A 22507-nucleotide genomic window follows, 5' to 3' on the forward strand; every position below is an offset into this window, starting at 1 on the left:
GTAGTTGTGGCTCGTGGGCTCAGTAGTTGTGGCTCATGGGTTCTAGAGTGCAGGCTTCAGTAGTTGTGGCTTGCGGGCTGTAGAGTGCAGGCTTCAGTAGTTGTGGCTCGTGGGCTCAGTAGTTGTGGCTCGTGGGCTTTAGAGCACAGGCTCAGTAGTTGTGGCACACAGGCTTAGTTGTTCTGCAGCATGTGGGATTTTCCCGGACCAGGGCTCGAACCCGTGTCCCCTGCATTGGCAGGCAGATTCTTAACCTGCACCACCAGGGAAGTCCTAAAATGTACGTTTTTTGTGCTTTGGTTCTGGGCTTACTAGATACATCCTCTTAGCAACAGTGTGATTTAAAAATAGCAGGGAGGTCACGTGGCCTCACCAGTCCCGTCCCTTTGCTTTCATTCTCGACTTGAGTTGTTCTTGGGCCAAGGACTTGCTCATTCAGCCCCTCTGTCTGCTGCAGGGGCGGGTGAGGTGAGCAGATGGGGACGGGCCTGCTGAGGAGCCCTTGCCACTGCGTGCAGGGCTGCACACGTCTGCAGGGCCTGGCTTCCTTCCTGTGTGTTCAGAGTCCAGAGGGCACTGCAGACCAAGGTGGCAGTTGTCAGGGAAGAGTCCCAGTGCAGTGTCACATCCTGGAGCACTTCGATGCCCTGGTGGCTGGCGGGAGCGCCTGTCCTGCTGGGAGGTGCACCCCGGGCTCCGCTCCTGCGTGTGCAGGAGGGCAGGCACGGGGCACGGGGCTGGCTCTGCTCCAGCTGCTCTCACCAGCAGACCCCTTGGCCTCTACGCCTTGGTTCTTGGGGTCCCGTGGCTGTGGTCATGGTCACTACCACATTCGGTTTCTGAGACGGTAGATACTGCCCTGCGCGTCCTTAGCGTCTATAATCATCACTGATATTTGCAGTTTCCTGGTGGCTTGGAGAGGGTCAGTGGGTCTGTGTCCAGAGGTGACCAGATGGGGCCCCTGACTTTAGATGTGGGCACTGCTGCCCCAGAGAGAGGCAGGAGGGCTGGGCGAACCTGCCTCACTGTGGGGTACAATCCTGGTGACTCTGGGAGGGCCCTTCCGCTTGTCTCCAGTGTCCAGAGGGGCCCTGGTGGACCACCACGGCCACAGTCGACCCCCTTGTGGGCAGAGGGGGCCTCTCAGATCAGGAACAGTGTCTGCCTGTCGATGAGAAATGTCACGCTTTCTGCTGAGATCTGTAGCCCCGAGGCTCGCTTGCCCACAGCCGCCGTCCGCGGAAGGATGTGAGTGTCCAAGGGCAGAGGTGGGAGGCAGAACCAGGTGGAAGGCGGAGGGTGCTGGGTCTGTGTCGGCCGCTTGGACTCGTGTGAGTCTCCAAGTATGGGGCCCAGGGACCTCAGGGCCTTCTCTGAAGTTCACGGTGGTGGAAGGACGTCAGTGCCCTGGCGCACCCGCCAGCACTCACCGGGAGCCACCCATGCTTCCGCGTCTCCCTCAGACCAAGACGGAGCAGAGCGTGTCCCTGACTTTTCCCAGACTGTAGCTGAGGCGGAGCGCTCCACGGCGGCGAGGAAATTGTCCGGGAATTAATCGTAATACAAAGACTAAGAATAATAACAGCTGACATTCATTGAGTGCTTACGGCACGCAGTGGACTTTTCTGAGCACGCTACATGCATACTCTTCCGAGAGCTTTTGAGAGTGGCCCCTCTCTCCTCCCCTCCCTTCTTTTCCCTCCGTTTCAGCTGAGGGACCTGTGTCCTTCTCGTCCTTTGGTACCATGCTCCATCCTCGGACTTACTGTTGCTGAAATAAAACATCCATTGTTTCCTCCCTAGACTGGGGGTTCGTTGAGGGCACGAGTTCTGTCTTCTGTGCTGACACACTGTCAGGCACATGGAAAGCACTCGGTACTCGTTTAGTAACTCACACGTGGTGGCCTGGAGCAGGGTTGGGGAAGGAAAGAGTGACTCACTGTCATTCTTCAGTGATGGAAATTGTTTTAGGGGCCTAATGTCAAGAGACCTCTAGCCCTGCTCTGCCATTAGGTTGCTCTGTGATCTCGATCAAGTCTCCTAACCTTTCTGGGCCCCAACTTCCTGGGCTATATAATCTCCAAGGTCTTATACTGCTTAATTCTATGACACCCTCTGGCTGGCTGTGCAGAATCATTTAGAGCATAGAGAACAAACAATGAACGACCAAGCAGGCTTATGTGTTGTAGCAGAGACAAGGGTACAGATATGAGACGGTTTTTAGCGCATTAAGGGTCCAACCTGCTTGCCAAGTACAAAGCAATCACCTAACATTTCCTTTCTAAGCAGTGAGTCATCTTTCTTCTGCAGGTCTTAGTATTGACACAACAGTGGGGAGGAGATGTTAATCACACAGTCAGATGGTGGAATGGATCTGGGAGCCTGGGACCACTCCCTGCTCCAGACTGGGAGGTTCCTGAGATGTCTTATTAGGTGCTGAACTGGGCCTTCGTGGGAGTCAGGTACATGGATGCTTACTTAAACCATGACTGTTTTCATTGGATTTTAAACAAGCCAGAGAAAGCTGGTGATTTAGACGTGCATGTTTCCTGTTCTTTAGGAATAGAATTGGATCTGGTAATTCCTTCCAGAAAATTGAGGGTAGGTTAGAAATGGGTTGGGTCTTCTTAACTAGACACCAGTGATTTAAAAACAAGATGAACCAGTGGCGCCCTGTAGAGCTGGCCAGTGGGAAAGGACCCAAAGGGGGTCCTTGATTTACCTATAGTCTCCTGGAATACTAAGGAAACCTTAAGACCCTCCCTACCTAGTTTTACAAATGAAGTAATTGACAGCACCCACCTGGGCCCACAGTGTCTTCAGGGGCCTTACTGTCTGACTGGGTCACACCTCTGGCCGCCACGTGGATGGAACAGAGCTGCAGGGCATTTGGGTCCTGGGTGTTGTGTTTGCACACTTATTCTAGTTTCTGGTTCAGCTCTTAAGTACCACTGAAGAAGAGAATGTGGGGACGCTTGTCTTAATCATCTCCACTGAGACTTGAGGGAATCCCCAACTGCCCAGCTCAAGGGAGAGAGTGAAAGGGAACAGATGGTTGGAAAGCACTTTGGTCAGACATATAAAAGGAAGATAGGATGCATGAAACAGTGAGGACACACATCAGGGTCATGCACTGATGACCCTGACGTGTGTGCTTTGTTGAGTACCTGTTATGTGCACACCACCGCTACGGGGGAGGGAGTGAGCGTGTACCAACCCTGGGAGTAGAGACACAGGGGCGGGCCTCAGGCCCACCTCCTGCAGCTCTAGGAAGGGCCGTTCCTTCCAGCACTGCCCTCCTCTGGCTATCGGTTTCGACCAGGCCATTCTCAGGCCCTGTGCCCAAGTTTCCCATTGGAGTGTTGAAGCTTCTTTCAAAGTACTCCCATTACCCTGGTTTATCGTGTCTTTCTTTCTGGGTTCATTCCTCAGCTGTGAATAATTAATGGTGTGAATGGGTGAAGTGTTTGCAGGTGTCAGATCAAGATCCCAGATTCAGGCTTTGCAGAGCCTGCACCCAGCTAGGAGGTTGGTGCCAAGGTCAGTTCAGGGGCCCTGCGACACAAGGTCCCCCCGAGCAGTAGCAGGCTGTGTTGTGACCTGGGCCCGGTGCCCTGCGCCCTCTGTGCCCAGCTCCCCAGCAGCTTGGGGAGCCTGAGGTGTGTGCAGGGTGGGGCAGGGGAGGGGGGGCTTCAGCTGGTGAAGCAGCTGAGCACAGCCTTTGGAAGCAGCCTGGGGAGGGGGAGGTGTCTGGTCTGGGGACAGATACCGAAAAGAAGAATTTTTCTTCTCCCTCACTCCTTGTTGTTGGGCTTCTCATTGAAGACTGCTGGTGTAAGTTGGGGGCATTTTCGTGTCCTTAGAACAGGGAGAAAGGTTTCACCGTCATCCCCCTTTCGGATCGCTAGACTCCTGTTGTGGTCTGAATATTTGTGTCCCCCGCAAATTCACATGTGGAGTCCTAACCCCCAAAGGTGATAGTATTAGGAAGTAAGGACTTTGGGAGGAGCTGAGGTCCTGAGGGTGGAGCTTTTGTAAATGGGATTCGTGCTCTTGTATAAGAGCCTCCAGAGGGCTCCCTTGCGCCATCCACCATGTGAGGACACAGGCTGTGAACCGGAAGGGGGCCCTCACCAAAACACGACCATCAGCTTGATCTTGGACCTCCCAGCCCCCAGAACTGTGAGAAGTAAATTTATGTTGTTTGTAAGCCGGTGGTATTTTGTTATAGCAGCCGGAACAGACTAAGACAGCCTCTAAAATGTCATGTTTCTCTATATATTCTGTAACTGGATTTTTTCCCCTTAACTATAGATTATAAATCTTCTTCTAAATCAGTATACAAAGCAACCTCATTGTTTTTCTTAATGACAGAGCGTTCCCTGGGGAGGTACCATAGTTCTTTTACACATTCCATTATAAGCATTGTACATTCAGGTAGTGCCACTTTTGTTTTGTTTTTACTACTGAAGGTCTGCATATCCTTACCTGTTATTCCAGAATTTGAGACAGTGACCATAAACAAATTTTTTAATACTTGGTAGCAGGAATGGATTTGGACAACACGAGGCTTTTAAAATTCTTTTTAGAATTCCATTTAGTAGGATGTGCTACTGAGGCATATTAAAGTTTTCAGGAGTTTATCTGAGGAAACATCAATTCACATTGGGCAGTGATGAGCATTCCACCTCCAGAAGCCAGGGGCGAGGTGTTTATAGAGAATCAAACAAGGAAGTGATTTGATTGGCTACAGTTTAAGAGCTTGCCTAGTCTGGGAAAGTCCTGTTGGCAGTTGGTCATTGGTTTCCTTCCCAACATGAGGCATTCACGGGAATCCACTCTGCCTTAGGTTTCAGTTTGCTTCCAAAGGCAACACAACTGTCAGAGCCCCCTCAGGCTAACGGCCTTCTTGTTTGAGAACTTTAACAGACGTTTTGTGTATTTCAGTGCAGATTTCTGCTGGTAGTGTTATGTAGCACGTGGTTACCTATCTTATGATTCATGAATCCAGACAGTTCTCAGTCTCCACATATCTGGTCCCCGGAGTTTGGAGAAAGGATTCTGATATGCCCCCGTACTCACTAAACATCTTCCTACACGTACTAGAACTTATTTTGTCGTGAAATGGATTTGCAGAAATAGAATTGCTGAAGCAAAGGTTATGCTTGTTTCATATTTTAATAAATGCTGTTAGTCTCCCAAACGTTGTCATGATATAATCGGCCATCAGGGTGTGAGAGCGGCTGCTTTCGACCATCCTCAGCACCACTGGGTGTAACACCATAATCAGAGGACGCTTTGTACTCTGGGTTTTTGTTAGTTATGTGTTGTCTCATCCCAGGGAGTCTCTTTCTGCTGCGACATCACTTCCGCTGAAGGCAGACACATATGATGTGCCGGGAACCATGGTAGGCACCTGGGCTATACATAGAGGAATGAGATAGGATTGCTCTTGAGCTCATGGTCTGGTGGCGGATCTATAGATGCCTTTAACGGTGAACAAATATTGTACGTGGTCAGAGCTGGAGACCCAGCAAAGGGAGGATCCTGGCCTGGCGGGGAGGACGAGGGGATGGTGCTGAGAAAGACCTCACAGAGCTGATCTTTGACGGCTGACGAGCAGTTTCAGAGGCTCTAGTGAGAGTGTATTTGGGGCAGCACAAGGCTGGAGTGTAGGCTGCCCTGCCTACGGCAGGGGCTGAGATGAATAAGGAGGGAGAGGGGCCTTGAATGTCCTTCTGAGGAGCTGAGACTTCCTTCTGCACAAAGCAAGGCAAGAGCACCAGCTTGGCCTCTCAGAAGGCTGCTGGCACAGCACTGGGCTGGGAGGTGGAGGCTGGAGCTAAGGAGGTTGCTGTGTAGTAAGGGCACAGCGTGGAGGGTCTCTTTCAGTGAAGATGGGCTGAGAGACCGGTCGGTGGGCTCCAGTGTATCTCAGAAGCATCAGTGTGGGGCTGAAGAGTGGTCTCTGCTTGGCAGACAGTGAGAGAGGGTGCAGAGAACGGGTTCAGCGAGGGGTCTCGCAGAAGGGGGAGAGGGGGGCGGTGAGTTGAAGTTCTTGCAGAGCATCCAGGCAGTGGGGCTTTGCTTCTGCAGCTCCGGAGGGTCCACGGACAGAATGTAGATTTGAGAGTTCTGAGCAGGTAAGGAAAGTGAAACCAACTCAAGTAAAAGTCAAGCTGAGAAAGTCAGCCGGGTGTCAGCCTGAATCCAGGTTTCTAGACTTTTGAGCTAATGGGGACTGGAGTCTGTCTGCTTTCCAGAGCTCATGGCCACACTCATCATGCCATTTATATTTGCCTTACTTGTGTTATTTCAGTGAAATGCAACCTAGTATCAGGTTTCAATTCTATAAGATCACAGGAGGACTTCTGTTTTTCACGTTCAGTATTGCCTCACTGACCAGCATTTATTTTTTAACCTGAGGGTTAATCAACCCAAGCTATAGAAGGATAAGTTTCTTGTTTTCCAGGTTAGAGTTGAATAGAACTGATATTGAATGATCAGCAGTTTACTGAAAGGAGGAAGAGGAGAAACCTCTACCCCAGAAACACAAGGGCAGAGTTTCAAAATCTGGAGCTGGCCAAGGTCAGCAGTCATGGGAAAGCGTCTAGGCCATCTTTCCTTGTCCGCTTACTCAGCTCCGGGGGCAGCTGGGCTTGGAGGCAGCGGCTGTTCAAGGGTTAAAATGGCGAGGAAATGAGCACTTTCTAACCCATTCGGTCTGTTAATTTTAGGGCTTATAATAAGCACTTACAATACTTCCTCCGTGGAAGAAGTAGAGTGGAATTTCCCTGTGTAAATCCCATAAGCCACCCTAAGTACAAGCAATTTTGGTTTATTCCAGTTTGAGATGTTTTCTGGTAAAAGATGTGTCTCTGGAGGAATGACTCCCAGGGCACCTGTCCTCCCAACCCCCAAAGGCTCAAGATCGGGTCTCATCAGAGCCACTGTGGTCCCTTCTTTAGAGCCCATAGATGTGTGACTTTGCCATGGAGTGTTAAAAGGTCATCAAACTCTAACCATCTGTTTCCACAGACGGGCACATCCCCGCCTGTCAGGGAGATCAAGTCAGACTGGAAGGAAAATATTCTGACATATGAATTGTCAGCTGAGATTGACAGAAAGAACCGTCAGTTCATCCTCAGATCTGTGAAGTTTTTGACTTGACAGCCAGACACGTATAAGGTCTAAAACCTGTGATTGGAGAGATGAAAGTTCTTTTTTTAAAAAATTTTTATTTATTTAATATATTTATTTTTGGCTGCGTTGGGTCTTTGTGGCTGCGCGCGGGCTTTCTCTAGTTGTGGTGAGCGGGGGCTACTCTTCGTTGTGGTGCGTGGGCTTCTCATTGCAGTGGCTTCTCTTGTTGCGGAGCAGGGCTCTAGGCGCATGGCCTTCAGTAGTTGTGGCACGTGGGCTCAGTAGATGTGGCTCACGGGCTCTAGAGTGCAGGCTCGGTAGTTGTGGCATATGGGCTTAGTTGCTCCGTGGCATGTGGAATCTTCCCGGACCAGGGCTTGAACCCGTGTCCCCTGCACTGGCAGGCGGATTCTTAACCACTGCACCACCAGGGAAGCCCGAAAGTTCTTCTGAAATGACTTTTTCTTACAGATATTCAATATTGAAACTTATGAGAATATGTCTATTACCTCTTGTGTGATGATGGTGTCACGGATTTGTGTGGGTCCAAACTCAACATATTGTACCTATTAAATACGTACAGTTGTTTGTATATCAATTATACTTCAGTAGAACTGTTTTTTAAAAAAAAAACAATCAGGAAAGCCAAAACAGCGTCTCCTCCCCTGCTATGTTCCTGCCGGGTGCCCCGAGAGGAAACACCGACAAGCGGGTGGTTCTCCGTCCCGGCTGTGTCCTAGACTCACCTGAGGAGCGATTACCAACCCACAGGCAGAGGCGTGTCTTAAAGCTGCCCAGTAATTGGGAGGTGAGCCAGGGTCGAGAACCACTGCTTTCCAGAGTGCTCATCACAGAGTGACCACCTGAAGCTGCAGAGGTTCCTCCTGGGCTGCCTCCTTTCCTGTTATACGCCCACAGGTGGAGGGTTCTGCTACTTCGTTCAAATGGAGAACTTTCCCATGGCAGGTTTGGGCCCTTAAGGAAAAGCTGGAGAGATGGTCTCCATGTTAGGCCATAATAAGGCTAAAAATAAATAAATATTGAAACATTAAATAATATTTTAAAAGCTTGTTATAGGAAGGTAGAATTGGTGGTGAGCAGTATATTTTAGGATGATAGACTCAATATTTGGAAAGAGATGGCTGTGACACATTGATACCCATCTGAACGGGAAGAGAGCTTCGGGGAATTAGTGGGAAACCCGAAATGTCACGAAGATCGCAGAGACCTAGTTTAAGGAGGGAAGAGGCGGGAATTCCCAGGATGTCAGTATACTAAGGAAACAAGCAGCCTGCTGGGGTGAGATTTTAACAGCGCACGTGCGAAAGATGAAGAGTGGGCTCATCACCCAGCGCAGGGTGGTAGGGAACCTACATGAAGGCTTCAGGAGAATCATCTAAAACAGATTATTAAAGGGGCCTTTTGTGATCATTTGGAACTAATTTGGGTTTGCCTGTTAACGTCCTGTGAGGTTGGGCTCATTTTTTCGATGGGACCGTGAGACGGGGAGATCTGTGACTTGACAGTGTGCCCGAGTTGCATGAAGACATTTAATAGCAACTCACTCCGTATTTCAGCTGATAAGATAGAAAGTCTGGTCTAAACAAACAGGCCAGTTAGGTAGATTTGTGGCTGGTGTAATAGCTGTACCTATAAAAGTACGATTAGTAAAATACCACCATGGAAGGAAGGTCTTTAATGGAATTGACCATTGGCTCCATCATCACTATTTTATAATTGATTTGAATGAAAATATGGAAGGCATGCTGTAGCAGTCATATTCTCAGGTTGTAGGGAGAGGGGTATCGCATCCAGCTCTTTCTTTTTAAAAGTTCTTTTAAATTTTTATTTATTTAGTTTATTTATTTTCGGCTGCATTGGGTCTTCGTTGCTGTGCACGGGCTCTCTCTAGTTGTGGCAAGCGGGGGCTGCTCTTCGTTGCGGTGCGTGGCTTCTCTTGTTGCGGAGCACGGGCTCCAGGCGCGCGGGCTCTAGAGCGCAGGTTCAGTAGTTGTGGCGCGTGGGCTTAGTTGCTCCACGGCATGTGGGATTTTTCTGGACCAGGGCTGGAACCTGTGTCCCCTGAATTGGCAGACAGATTCTTAACCACTGCGCCACCAGAGAAGCCTTCCATCTCTTTTCTTTTCCTTTTCCTTTCCTTCTTTCTCCCTCTCCCTCCCTCCTTTCCTTCCTTCCTCATTTTTTTTTTTTTTTTTTTTTTTGCGGTACGCGGGCCTCTCACTGCTGTGGCCTCTCCCGTTGCGGAGCACAGGCTCCGGACGCGCAGGGTCAGCGGCCATGGCTCACGGGCCTAGCTGCTCCGCGGCATGTGGGATCTTCCCGGACCGGGGCACGAACCCGCGTCCCCTGCATCGGCAGGCGGACTCTCAACCACTGCGCCACCAGGGAAACCCTTAACTAATGTTTTATAGGGAGCTATTTTCTACATATTTTTCTACATAAAACAAGTCAATTTGTACTGGAATTACCTACAAATTGTGTCCAAGGTCTTGGATCAAATTGTGCATTTCTCCCAACTACTTTTTTGTTTTTAAAAGAAAAAAATTGCCAGGAACCTAGATCACAATTCTGTGATCATTTAATACGATTGAGAAACAGCCTTGCCCACCCTCGCACACACCCAGTCCACTGCCCCTTGGACTGATATTGCTTTAGTGAAAGTGTCTCTGTGAAAACCAAAGTGCAGACGTTTTCACAGCTCCTCTCTTTTCATAAAGAAGGCGGGGCTGGAGAAGAGTGGGAATATTGAAGGAGGCCAAAATAACCGCTTGGAGCCTGGACCCTGACCTGCTCTGGACCTGCCCTCGGAGGGCGAGGGCCTTTCTCAGGGATCTTCTGGGGGAGGGAGGGTGCTGAGCGCTGTGAGTGTCAGCATCGCGGGGGCAGGACAGGTGTGAGCAGCCCTGGCCCTTGTCAGCACTTCACACGAGGATGCTGGCCTTCAGACTTAAAACAGCGCTGTAAGGAGCTCCTGCCCACCCACCCCTTTTGCTTATGGGGAAACTGAGGCTCACAGCGGTTGAATAACTTGCTAGAAGTCCTGCAGCTGGCAAGTGGCAAGACCAGGACTCAACCACCTGACTTGTCTGACTTCGTAACCTCTTCCCTTGACCTCGCTGGCCTTGTCGGTACAGAGTCCCATCTTCTGACGGGGGTCAGCGCTGAGCAGGGTCTACAGCGCTCTGATGCTCCCCTCTGGTTTCATGCAGGTGTTTGGTCATCCAGTTACAGGGGCCTCCCTGGAAGGAAACCACTGTGATTCTGCCCACAGGATATGGAGCAGACAGGTGCTTTGCATGACACTGTCCCTCTCAGCGCCTTCCGTTTGGGCCACCCGTTTGGACTACCACAGCTCCGCTAGTTTCCTAAAGTGCAGTGGTGGCAGTTCTGTCCTTTGCACTGAAGTCTGCCTGGACCTCCCGACTGGTCTGGCCCTTCTTCCGCAGGGTGCTGACGGCCTGTGTCCTCTCTCCCGCAGATGCCGCCCCTACGAGGACTGCTGTGGTTCCAGGTGCTGTGTGCGGGCCCTCTCCATCCAGAGGCTCTGGTATTTTTGGTAGGTCACGACTCTTCCTGGTCTCAGCTGCTCCCCCTGCCCTCCCCCAGGGCTCTGCCCGGTCAGTTTGTCACAGCCAAGGTGACGTCACCTTCCCCTGAGGACGTGGTCTCTGGGTGGCCTCAAGAAAGCAGGTACGTTGGGGCTGGCTTCATGTCAAGCACTTCTGCTCACGGAGTTTGGAGAAAGCTCGTCCCCATTTCCACAGACTTGTGGCTCAGAAAGCAGACTTACTCTTTCGGAAGCTGGACTGTACAGAAGCTGGTCCTTCAGCGGCTCCTCCACCGATTTCTGAAAGGGAGCTGAGGCCAGTTGTGTTAATCAGAGAATCGGCCCATCTCGTTATAACGTTTCCACTGCCTGGAAATCTTCCGTATTCGCATTGTGTCAGCTGAGTCCTGACGTTCCAGACAGACAGCCCGCATCCTTGCCCATCTTCCAGCTCAACCGGGGGAAGTTGGAAGAGCTGTCTGGAGTCTGTAAGATTGGACCTTGGGAGAGAATGAGGGAGTAAAGCTGACAGGAACCTCCCGTGAGTGGCCACCCTCAGAGGATGCCTGTTTGGAGGTTTGCCTGAAGATTCATCTGACTCTGTAGATGAGAGGTAGGCTTCAGATGACAGAGATGGCAGAGTATGTGTGGGAAAGGATTTGCCTAAAACCAAAAGGGCATTTCCTGTGCCTGCCGCGCTCTCCTCTGCACCACTGCAGAGGTACAGTCTTCGAGGCAAACCCCGTGAGGGATTAGGACCCAGCTTTAAGGTTTAAGCTTCTTCATGGGTTTCAGATTCTGACATTCCTGACGTCTAAAGACTTTAAGGCCTTTCCTGAGCATGTGGCGGCAGACACCTGAATTTCTGGTGAGATTTTTTGCCTTTGCCTCCTGACGGCTGTTCCTAATGTTTGATTAGGGAAGTCAGCAGGAAGTGGGTACTCCACCTGCCACGTTTTCTTTAATAGGAGACCCTCTTCTCGTTCTCACCATCACCACCTCCTTGATGGGCCTTTGGCCATTTGGGGGCTGGACTCACCTGTCACGTCGGGCCCTGAACAGTGCCACGCTGGTGTTGGCTCCTCCCCACCTCCTAGTTGCTAGTGCCTCAAACTCTATAGTAGAAGGAGAACTTTTTTACCCTGAGATTTTCCACATGTGAACACCTCTGTGTACCTATCAAGGTGGAAGGGACTGGTGCCAAAGCTGGGGTGAGGAGGGCCGGGGGAGGGGGCATTTCAGAGCTTTGCCTGGCTTCACACACGCGCCCCCTCAGAACTTGCCTCCCCGGGGCCTTGTGGTCGAGGGTCCCGAAAGGGATCAGCCGTGCTTCTGGTTGGCCTGAAACACCAGGCGAATGATGATGAGATTGTGGAAATGCTCCTAAAAAATGAGAAAACGTGTCAAAGTTTAGACATCACGTGATTAGAAAGAAGGAAAAATGGAAAGTCCAGGAGAGCTCTGAGGGCCTGGCTGCTAGAGCAGCTTCTGTCGACCTTCCCTGGAAGCGTTCGTTTCCTGAGCTGGTAGCCGGTGCTTCTGAGCTGTCGGCCGGCGTCACTTGTCAGGGTCAGGGCACCTCGGCGAGCCAGTGGGTCCCTACACAGAGGCACCTCATGAGAGCCGTGGAAGGAGGGCAGGTCTCCAAGGTCGGGGTGCCAGATACCAGAAGGTTTGGTTGAGTTCTTTGAGTTGAGATTCTGATACCAGATAGCAGCTTCTAAACTGGGGATACAGCCAGAGAGCACCTTGAGATGCAAGCCTGAGGTGCCCCAGCTGAAGTCAGAGGACACAGGGTTTCCGCTCCATGGGTTCCTTCTCTCAGTTATGTATCTGGTATGGGGAAGGCCCCACGGCAGCCGGGCTCCTGAAACAGACAGATGTCTAGACACATGGAGAGTTTTAAACCAGTGTTCTGGAAACGAAGCGTGCAGCCTCTGATGCCACAGACGTTGGGGAGAGCTGCACAGCTTCTGACCGGGCCTCAGAGAGGGGCCTTCCCTGCGAAGGGCCCAGCACACTGCACTCAGGGAGGGCCTTCCCTGCAAAGGGCCCAGCACATCGCACTCAGGGAGGGCCTTCCCTGCGAAGGGCCCAGCACACTGCACTCAGGGAGGGCCTTCCCTGCAAAGGGCCCAGCACATTGCACAGGCAGGGACGTAGGCATGCCCCTGGTGAGGGGGTGATGGGCAGCTGGTGTGGGGGCAGGTTTGCAGGGCGGGCAGGAGGTTGGCAGGATGGAGCTGGGCATCGCGCGGAAGGAGGGCGGCTCTCCAAGCTGGTCCCACTTGACTCTGGAGGAATTTGGGCTCCTTACCATAACACAAGAGGTTTTGGAGGAGGATGCTTTCAGAAGTCCCTGCCAGCTCTAAAATCTTAAGTAATCTTTAACCAGGATAGTCAAATGAAAGCCCCAGGATCAGAAAAGGTGTAGAGTTGGAGAGCGCACTGCAACAGAGTGCAGCCTGGCAGGTGAGTGCAGCCCTGCTGCCAGGGCTGCCGCGGGGCTGGGGGCTGGGGCAGGCCGGCCCTGGATCTGCAGGGGCTCTGCTGCTGCCTGGGGCCTGCACTGGGAGCTGAGAACTGCTGTTCCAAGTGCTGCGGCGGGGAGGCAGGAAGGGACTGGAAAAACAAATTGAATTGAAGAAACCAGATTACTTTTGATGACAGAAAAGGCACATACTTCCTCTCTTGATCCCAGGGAAGCTCCCCAGACCCGCTCAGCAGTGGAAGAGAATGTCTAGGAAACAATCGTCCTGTAACTCACAGCACTTCCAAGAGCTGCTTTCACACCGTGGCACGCCTTCCCTCACGGCCACCCTGCTTCCTCTCGCTGCTACCAGAAGCTCATTCCCCTGCACCCTTGTTATTTTCTCTCACACTACTGCTTCAGTAAGGACTGAGTCTGATGATTGCCCGCCAAGCCGGGAGTTGGTCTCCTGCCACGTGACTTTGTTCTTATTAGCTTGCACCTGTGTGCTCGCCAGCAGCCCACGGTGTGAGGTGTGTATCACTTTTATGTGTCTAGGAAAAAATATGTATTCCATTTGACGGTGTGACCGACATTTTGGCTTGTCTCGTGGAAGAGACCGAGACCTCGTATGGCTTCTGCATTTCTGATCCAGAGAGCCTGGTCCCTTGGGAGCGAGCAGTAGCGTTACTGAGAAGGGAAACCCTCACGTGCATTTAGCCTCCCTGTGCCTTACCTTTCTGCCCAGGTGTTTAGAGTTGGACCCGGGGTTGAACGTAAGATTATCATGGCGTCCAGATGAAGCTGTCCCCTTGGGCTTCCAGCATCTGACTTCGGAGAGGGCCTTGTTTTGCACACCTTGGATTCCTCTAGCTCCCCAAGACCGCGCCCCTCTGACCCCCTCCCCATCTGCAGCTCACAGCTGTCCTCTCTGGGTCTCTCACCCACCCAGCTTTTCCTGTGGGAGCACCTGTGCTGTTCTTTCCACCCAGAAAGGAAGCTCCTTCCCTTCCCTTCAATTTGTCTCTTTCTTTCCATCATTCAGACTCAGCTCAGATGTCGCTCTGAAGGAAAAGAAGCTTCCTCGCTCTGACAGATGCCCTTGTTAACCCTCTTGTTGCATTGAACTGTACCCTTGAAATGATGAACACAATTGTGTGTTATGCATGTTTTACCCGCCGCTCCCACCCCGAACCTATGTTGTATCCTTGCTTTTCTTAGCGCTATCAGAGCTGTAAATAAACACTTTTGTTAATTTGTTGTTTACTGTCCCCCTCCTCTATGAGAACTCAAGTTCAGTGAGGGGGAGACCCCACCTGTCTTACGCCCTGGAATGCACAGACTGGTGCTGGGAGCATGGCAGGTGTTTAACAGAATTTTTGTTGAATGAATACTGAATTAGACGAGAGATCAGAAAGCCACAATTTCAGTCCTTTTCCTGAATCATTTCCTGTCTGGTGCCCCTGATCTTTGTTCGTGTTCAGTGCTCCAGGGTTGTCCGGTAAACGCTTACTGACTGACTAATGGACTTAATTTAACCCTTAACATTATGTTAATTATTCTTGAAGGCTTTATTGTCTCCTCTTTTCTTAAATTTCATTTGTGTGTGGACAGGTGCCTTTAGACCATGACATGGCCAGCTCTGCTGTGTGTGCATCCTTCACAAGAGTGTGCGTGCGTGTTGAGTGAGGTTCTGGAAGGTTCTGTGAGTCCCATCGTCATATCAGTTTAGAGATGGGCAAGTTTCTCAGTTATGTCTGTGTGGAACAGACAACTCGGCCCTTCTCAGAATGACTCCCCCTGTTTCTAGAAAAACAGGTGTAGTGCAAATGTGAGGTGGGAAGAGTCATTCATTATTTATTGAATGCCAGTGATACATCTGAGAATTCTTAGATGATTTGGACAAAGGTCCGATCCTTAGCCGTCCGCTCTGTGTCCATTAGACTGTAGGGTCATGGTAGAAGGTTCAGCCATACTTAGAACCTAGAGATTTAAAAACAGCCTGTTTATTGATTGTGAGTGTTTTCTCTATTCCTATAGTTTCTCTATAATTAATAAGTGCTCTAGGAAGGGCACTTAAAAAAATTTTTTTTATGGATGTTCATATAATAACGGAGAGAAAACTGCTAGAAAGGATCACGTGCTTACTCTTCTTGCTTTGACAGTAAAGAAAAATGAGGGAAATAGACAGTGAAGACCAGCAGTAGTGTTCAAACTGGATTGAAAAGGCATCTCCCGTTTTGACTAAAATATCGAGTTGAGGTCAGGAAGGTAATTGCACCAGCCCTTTGAAGCCAACAGCCATTTGGAGCTTTTGAAGCAGAAAGCTCACTTCGAGAGCTTCTCAGCACGAGTGGCCTCCATCCAGGGGCACCCAGAGCTCTGCAAGCCAGCTGTCTCCCTGGTGTGCTCCACCGGGCCTGTCCCGGGGGAAGGTGGTCGGGGAGGACCAGCCAGGGAGGCCTGCCGTCTGCCCGGGCCTCTGCCTGGGGCCTCACCCTGTGCTCTCGCCCAGGTTCCTCCTGATGATGGGCGTGCTCTTCTGCTGTGGAGCCGGCTTCTTCATCCGGAGGCGCATGTACCCCCCGCCGCTGATCGAGGAGCCGGCGTTCAACGTGTCCTACACCAGGCAGCCCCCGAACCCCACTCCAGGTCAGCCAAGCCCTCTGTCCTTGTCTCTCCTCCTTTCAGTTTACATGTTCTCTGTAAGCATGTTCTCTGCCACGGAATATGCTGGAAGAAAAAATTCAGGCCATGCTTATTCATTTAAGTTCTGATGATCAACCTTACTGTGCATCTGTGCTGGTAATAAGTGCAATGTCTGCTGTGTTGTATGTCTGTCACCTCTTATTCTTACCTAATTATTGGTGCATCTTTTATGCATGTTTATGCAGCACATTATTTGCTCTTTTTTCCTAAAAATTATTTCATGTGTAAATTTTTATGTAGAAACTGTACTGTCCATGATATTCTTAATGCTTCTGGACTAAATATTAATCGTGTTACTAAACGGTGATTTGCTTAGATAGTCTGTCCTTGCTGATCATTTGTTTTCTTTTGTTTTGCTTTTCATTCGTTCATTCAATAAGCGTTTGCTGTGCGTTTATGAGTATTGTGAGTACTTATTAATTGTGCTGCTATAGACATGTCTGCACAAGTTACATTTGGCCTATTTAGGGAACATTACCCAGAGTGGTACCCCAGGGTCAAAAAGAATTCGTGGTTTCCTAATTCTTATAAAACGCTGCTTTAACTACCTAAACCTCAGACATACTGTGGTGGGTGAATTCAAGTTTCCCTCGGGACAGGAGCCCGTTCCTTGTTTTGAAATTACATGTGAGATGTTTCCCTTCCCTTTGGGGGCAGGGGGCGCCAGGGACTCTGCAGGGCTGGGGAGGCACTGCTCCTTGAGCTCCTGTCTTTGGGCCCGTGTGGTGGGCCAGTGGCTGCGTGGCTCCCCTGCGTGCCACCTGCCCCGTCAGGCTTCCCACCTCCAGAGTGTGGGTGGGTTCCCTCTATTCATCACACGCCACAGGGAGACAGTCGGACATCTAGAGTTCTGTTCCAGTTTTTACAGAGTTCCGGTTCTGTAAGATAAGTCCTAAGATCTGCTGGACAGCGTGGGACCTATAGTTAGTAACGCTGTGTCGTATACTCACGCCTTTGCTGAGTGGAGGTCTTATGTTGTGTCATCACAAATTCAGAGGGCAGCAGGAAATGCTTGGAGGTGATGGACAGGTTTATGGCATATACTGTGGTGACGGCTTCACGGTGTATATGTATTTCGAAACTCATCAAGTTGTAGACGTTACATATGTTCACCTTTCTGTATGTCAGTCACACCTCAAAGAGAAAAGAAAGAAGTTGGGGGATTGAGCGTGGGAAGGGCTCTCTCTCATCTGCCCTTTAGACACAGAGATGCAGAGATGGGCATGTGCTGGTCTGTGTTTTATAGTTTTATTCCACCAAACACTCCGCCGGGTTTTCTTTTATTATTTTTTAAAACGTTGCTAAAAATCTGAATATGTGTTTTCCACAACAGTTCTGAGGTTGCTGTAGCTTAAACTTTCTCTCAGGGTTAGTACCACTTTTCATGCATAAGTGGATTTTTATTCTTTCATATTTGGAAAGATTTGAACAGCTTCAAATCTATGCTCCAGCATAGGGCAAAGTGAAAATTTTCAGTTAAAATGGGAGGCCAAACCTAGATTTTATCTGGCTTAGTCTGAGTTGTCAGTCCTTTGATTTTTTTTTTTTTTCAAGAAGCAGACAGTAGATGAGAGACATGGGTAAAAGACTAATGAATTTCCTTTTCCTTCTGTCTTCATGACACGGATTTTTAGTGGCCTGTGTGGCCACAGATGCAAGATGCCGTGTGTGCTTGGCCCACAGCGTCAGGCCTGGGCTGGGGCCCGGGAGCGGAGCTGCCTGCACACAGCGGCCTCTTTTCTTTCTTTCTTTTTTTTTTTTTGCAGTACGTGGGCCTCTCGCTGTTGTGGCCTCTCCTGTTGCGGAGCACAGGCTCCAGACGCGCAGGCTCAGTGAATGACGTATCAATGAAAAATTAATACAAAACATATGCAATGTAAGTGAACTGACATTTAAAGGTAAATTCATAGCCTTATTCTTTGTTACAAGTTTAAAATAAGAAAGTGAATTAGCTGACCTCTCCTTGAAAGAGGTTCAGAAATTAATAAACTCACAGAAAGCAGTAAGAAGTACATAATAAAAAATAAAAATTAATTACAGGAAAAAGAAAAATCGATTTGCAGATCTAAAAGTTAGTGCTTGGTGAAAGGCAATAAAAGTAAATGATATTGCTAATATAGGTCCAGAAAAAACTTTAATTGGAAAAGATACATGCACCCCTATGTTCACAGCAGCAGTATTTGCAATAGGCAAGACATGGAAGCAACCTAATGTCCATCGACAGATAAATGGCTAAGGAAGATGTGGTATATATACACAAAGGAATATTACTCAGCCATAAAAAGAATGAAATGATGCCATTTGCAGCAACATGGATGGACTTATCATATTAAGTGAAGTAAGTCAGAAAGAGAAAGACAAATACCATATGATATCACTTACATGTAGACTCTAAAATATGACACAAGTGAACTTCTCTACAAAACAGAAACAGGCTCACAGCCATAAAGAACAGACTTGTGGTTTCCAAGGGGGAAAGGGGTGGGAGAGGGATGGAGTGGGCGTTTGGGATTTCCAGATGCAAACTATTATGTATAGAATGGATAAACAACAAGATCCTGCTGTATAGCACAGGGAACTATATTCAATATCCTGTAATAAACCATAATGGAAAAGAATATAAAAAAGAATATATATATATATGTCACTTTGCTGTACAGCAGAAATTAACACAACGTTGTATATCAACTGTACTTCAATAAAGTAAATTTTAAATAAAGTAAATGACATTGCCAATCCCATCCCTGATAAATCTAATTAGTAAAGCTGGATAAAGAAGAAGTAAAATCATAAATTGAAACATTACATATCCAGAGATTAAAAATTACAAAGAAGTACTCCTGAAATGGAAAATTTTGGTAAGATAGGAAAGTGTACATTACCAAAGATTCATTAGAATATTGAAAATTTCAGTGGTCCACAAAGCAAGCAAGAGTTTGAGGATGTTTTCAAAGAGTTAGCTCTCAGAATGGCTCCAAATTCATATGGTATCTTTGAAACTTTTAAGAAACAGTTCATGTCAATGCTTATGAATTACTACAAGTATAGAAAGTTATGGAAATTACCTAATTTGTTTTGTAAAGCTAGTATAACTTGTAGAACTAGTATAACCAAAGTAAAATTATATTGGATCATGTTTAATGATCGTAAATACAAAAATCTTGGGAAACGGAATTAAACAGTGTGTCTGCTCGGTTGGGGCGCTTGTCAGTCGACGCATCTCTGCTGAATCTAGGGCTCCCTCTCAAATCGCACAGAGACTCTCAAGGAGGAAGAGACGATGGCTGCAAGGGGTGGAATAACTTCAAGTCTCCGGAGAAGGAGGCTGTGGCCGGCTTAAGAGCGCAGCCCGGGGCGGGTGGTGGAGCCCGGGGAGCCTGGGCCGTGACAGCCCCCAGCCAAGCCCTTAGTCCTCGGATGGCGCCCAGAATGTCGGTCCCTCACGTCACCAGCCTTCTCTGGTTTTGCCCGTCCCTCTTTAGCCGGAACTTCTTCCCCCATTTCCTCACCCCGTTGTGAGACACACGCCACAGTGGCAACAGCCTGGGCTTGCCAGTACACTACTGGGTGCAAATTCCAGCGCCTCCATGTGGCAGCTGTGTGACCTTGGCACGTTTTGTCTCGCTGAGCCTCCGTGTCTTCAGGAAAGTGGATGCAAGGCCGATACCCTTGCTGTCCCCACCGCGCCCTCCGCATAGGGTAGAGATGCAATGCAGGTGAGGGAACAGCGGGGAGAGCGGTGTGGCTGCAGCCGTTTTGCCCACTTCTCCTGGTCCTTTCCTCTCTATCTCCTGGAGAAACAGTCTTCCTCTAACTCCAGCTTCTTCACAGACGCTCTGTCTTTTCTTTCTCTAACTAAACCATCTACCGTAAGCCTTCAGAATTGAAGGGCAAGTTCTCTTCTCCCACATTCCGCCCCCGCTAAGTTAGGGAGATGGTGCAGGTGTCCCCTTGTCTCCTGGCCATCATTTCTGTACCCTTACAGTCCCGGCTACTTTGAATCCCATGCCAGTTGGCTGTGCCGCTCTTTGTCACCATTTTGCTACTGTCTGTGAGCATCTCTTCTTTGAGGACTTGGGAATGTGTCTGCTCAAATCACCAACCCGCAGTGGCACGCAGTACAGAGGCTGCCTGTGTGAGCGCCGGGTCCTTCTTCCCACGCATGGAACTGTGGGTCCCTGTGTGCTGCTTCTCTCTGCCCAATTGACAGGACATGTTGGGTGCCCTCCTGTGTACCAGGCTCTTTGCTAGACAGTGGGGTTCAAATGTTGAACCAGGCTTATAAGGTCCCTGCCATCATTGAGCTTATATTCTCTGTAGAAATCCTCTCTCTTTCCTGTATTTCTGCCCCTACCTCTATAAACGCACTCAAGCATTTCCCATCCTTAAAAATACTTCTGCCGTAAGAATATACAGTGGGGAAAACACAGTCTCTTCAGTAAGTGGTGCTGGGAAAACTAGACAGCTACGTGTAAAAGAATGAAATTAGAATATTTTCTCATACCACATACAAAAATAAACTCAAAATGGATTAAAGACCTAAACGTAAGCCCTGAAACATAAAACTCCTAGGAGACAACATAAAGCAGAACACTCTTTGACATAAGTCCTAGCAATATTGTTTTTGGATCTGTCTCCTAAGGCAAAGGAAACAAAAGCAAAAATAAACAAATGGGACTACATCAAACTAAAAAGCTTTTAACAGGGAAGGAAACCATCGTCAAAACAAAAAGGGAACCTTCTGAATGGGAGAAAATATTTGCAAATCATATATAAGGGGTTAATATCCAAAATATATAAAGAACTCATGCAACTCAACAACAAAAAAACCAAACAACCTGATTAAAAAATGGGCAGAAGACCTGAATAGACATATTTCCAGAGAAGATATCCAGATGGCCAATAGGCACGTGAAAGGACGCTCAGCATCACTGATCACCAGGGAAATGCAAATCAGAGTCACACCGAGATATCACTGTCAGAATGGCTAACGTCAACAAGTTAGCGAGGATGTGGAGAAAAGGGAACTCTGTACACTGCTGGTGGGAATATAAGTTGGTGCAGCCACTATGGAAAACAGCATGGAGGTTCCTCAAAAAACTAAAAATAGAACTAATAGAAATAAAATGATCCTGCAGTTCTACTCCTGGATAAAACGTCCAAAGAAAATGAAAACACTGATTTGAAAAGTACATGCCACCCAGTATTCTTAGCAGCTCTATGTACAGTAGCCAAAATACGGAAGTAAACTAAGTGTCCATCAACAGATGAACGGATAAGAAGACCTGGTGTATATGTGTGTGTGGATATATATATATACTGCATTACACACACACACACACACACACACACACACACACACAATGGACTACTACTCAGCCATAAAAAAGAATAAATTTTTGCCATGTATAACAATGTGGATGGACCTGGAGGGTATTATGCTAAGTGAAGTAAGTCAGACAGAGAAAGACAGATACTGTCTGTTATCACTTACATGTGGGATCTAAAAAAATACAACGAATGAATATAACAACACAGAAGCAGACTCACAGACATAGGGAGCAAACTAGTGGTTACCAGTGGGGAGAGGGAAGGATGGAGGGGCAAGATAGGGGTAGGAGGTTAAGAGGTACAAACTGCTATGTCTAAAATAATAAACAAGGATATATTGTACAGCCCAGGGAAATATAGCCATTATTTTGTAATAACTTTAAATGGAGTATAATCTATAAAAATTTAGAATCACTGTGTTGTACACCTGAAACTAATATAATCTTGTAAATCAACTGTACCTTAATTTAAAGCAGTTTTTTTCTGTTTGTTTTGTTTTGGCTGCGTTGGGTCTTTGTTGCTGCGCGCAGGCTTTCTCTAGTTGCGGTGAGCCGGGGCTACTCTTCGTTGCAATGCACGGGCTTCTCATTGCAGTGGCTTCTCTTGTTGTGGAGCACAGGCTCTAGGCACGTGCGCTTCAGTAGTTGTGGCACGCAGGCTCAGTTGTTGTGGCTCGCGGGCTCTAGAGCACAGGCTCAGTTGTTGTGGCTCGCGGGCTCTAGAGGGCAGGCTCAGTAGTTGTGGTGCACGGCCTTAGTTGCTGTGCAGCATGTGGGATCCTCCTGGACCAGGGATTGAACCCGTGTCTCCTGCATTGGCAGGCGGATTCTTAACCACTGCGCCACCAGGGAATTCCCTTAAAGCAGTTTTTTAAAGAATAAAAAAACCCAAAAAACACGTCTGCCCTTGTCATGCATCCCTTTAGCCACCACTCCTCCCCTCTGGTCTTCACCCCTTACCCTGGAGCAGCTGTTTGCCCCGGCAGCTGGGCTTCTGTGCCAGCCATGGTGCTGAAACCGCTGGCCAGAAATCCCGAATGTCCTGTGGGCTGATAAGGTGCGGTGCTGCCCTGTCCCCTCCTGAACCCCGCCTGGTGACACAGCTCCCGCCTCGCTGCTTCACTCTTTCCTCGCATTCTCCTTTCATTCTTTGCTGCCGCCTACGCCTCCTGTGTTTCTCCTCGTCTGACTGCTGGCCTTGTCTGCGCTGCTCTCCCCAGCCATCCTCTGGCCCTTCTACACACTCCTCCTGGGAGGTTTCGGCCAAGGCCACGTCTGTGCTGCCAC

The 22507-nt window shown here is 48.9% G+C and overlaps 2 protein-coding genes across 5 annotated transcripts in view; one reads left to right on the forward strand and one right to left on the reverse strand.

Annotated features, from left to right (window-relative positions):
* Positions 1-22507, forward strand: part of VOPP1 (VOPP1 WW domain binding protein) — a 92532-nt gene that overhangs the window by 60069 nt on the left and 9956 nt on the right. For all 4 annotated transcript variants that reach the window (XR_009565176.1, XR_009565175.1, XM_030871305.2 and 1 more), the window contains exons 3-4: positions 10643-10720; positions 15697-15833. Coding sequence is in view for 2 of the 4 variants with exons in the window: in XM_030871305.2 (XP_030727165.1) it covers positions 10643-10720; positions 15697-15833 (215 nt within the window). In the remaining 2 variants the exon portion in view is untranslated. The remainder of the gene's footprint in view (positions 1-10642; positions 10721-15696; positions 15834-22507) is intronic.
* The window catches only part of LANCL2 (LanC like glutathione S-transferase 2), an 82479-nt gene continuing 75667 nt past the window's right edge, over positions 15696-22507 (reverse strand). The window contains exons 10-11 of the mRNA XM_030871300.3: positions 16841-17024; positions 15696-15914 (exon numbers count right to left, since the gene is read on the reverse strand). The gene's annotated coding sequence lies outside the window, so the exon portion shown is untranslated. The remainder of the gene's footprint in view (positions 15915-16840; positions 17025-22507) is intronic.

The sequence above is a fragment of the Globicephala melas genome, chromosome 9 (genome assembly GCF_963455315.2).
Source record: "Globicephala melas chromosome 9, mGloMel1.2, whole genome shotgun sequence".
Taxonomy (NCBI): domain Eukaryota; kingdom Metazoa; phylum Chordata; class Mammalia; order Artiodactyla; family Delphinidae; genus Globicephala; species Globicephala melas.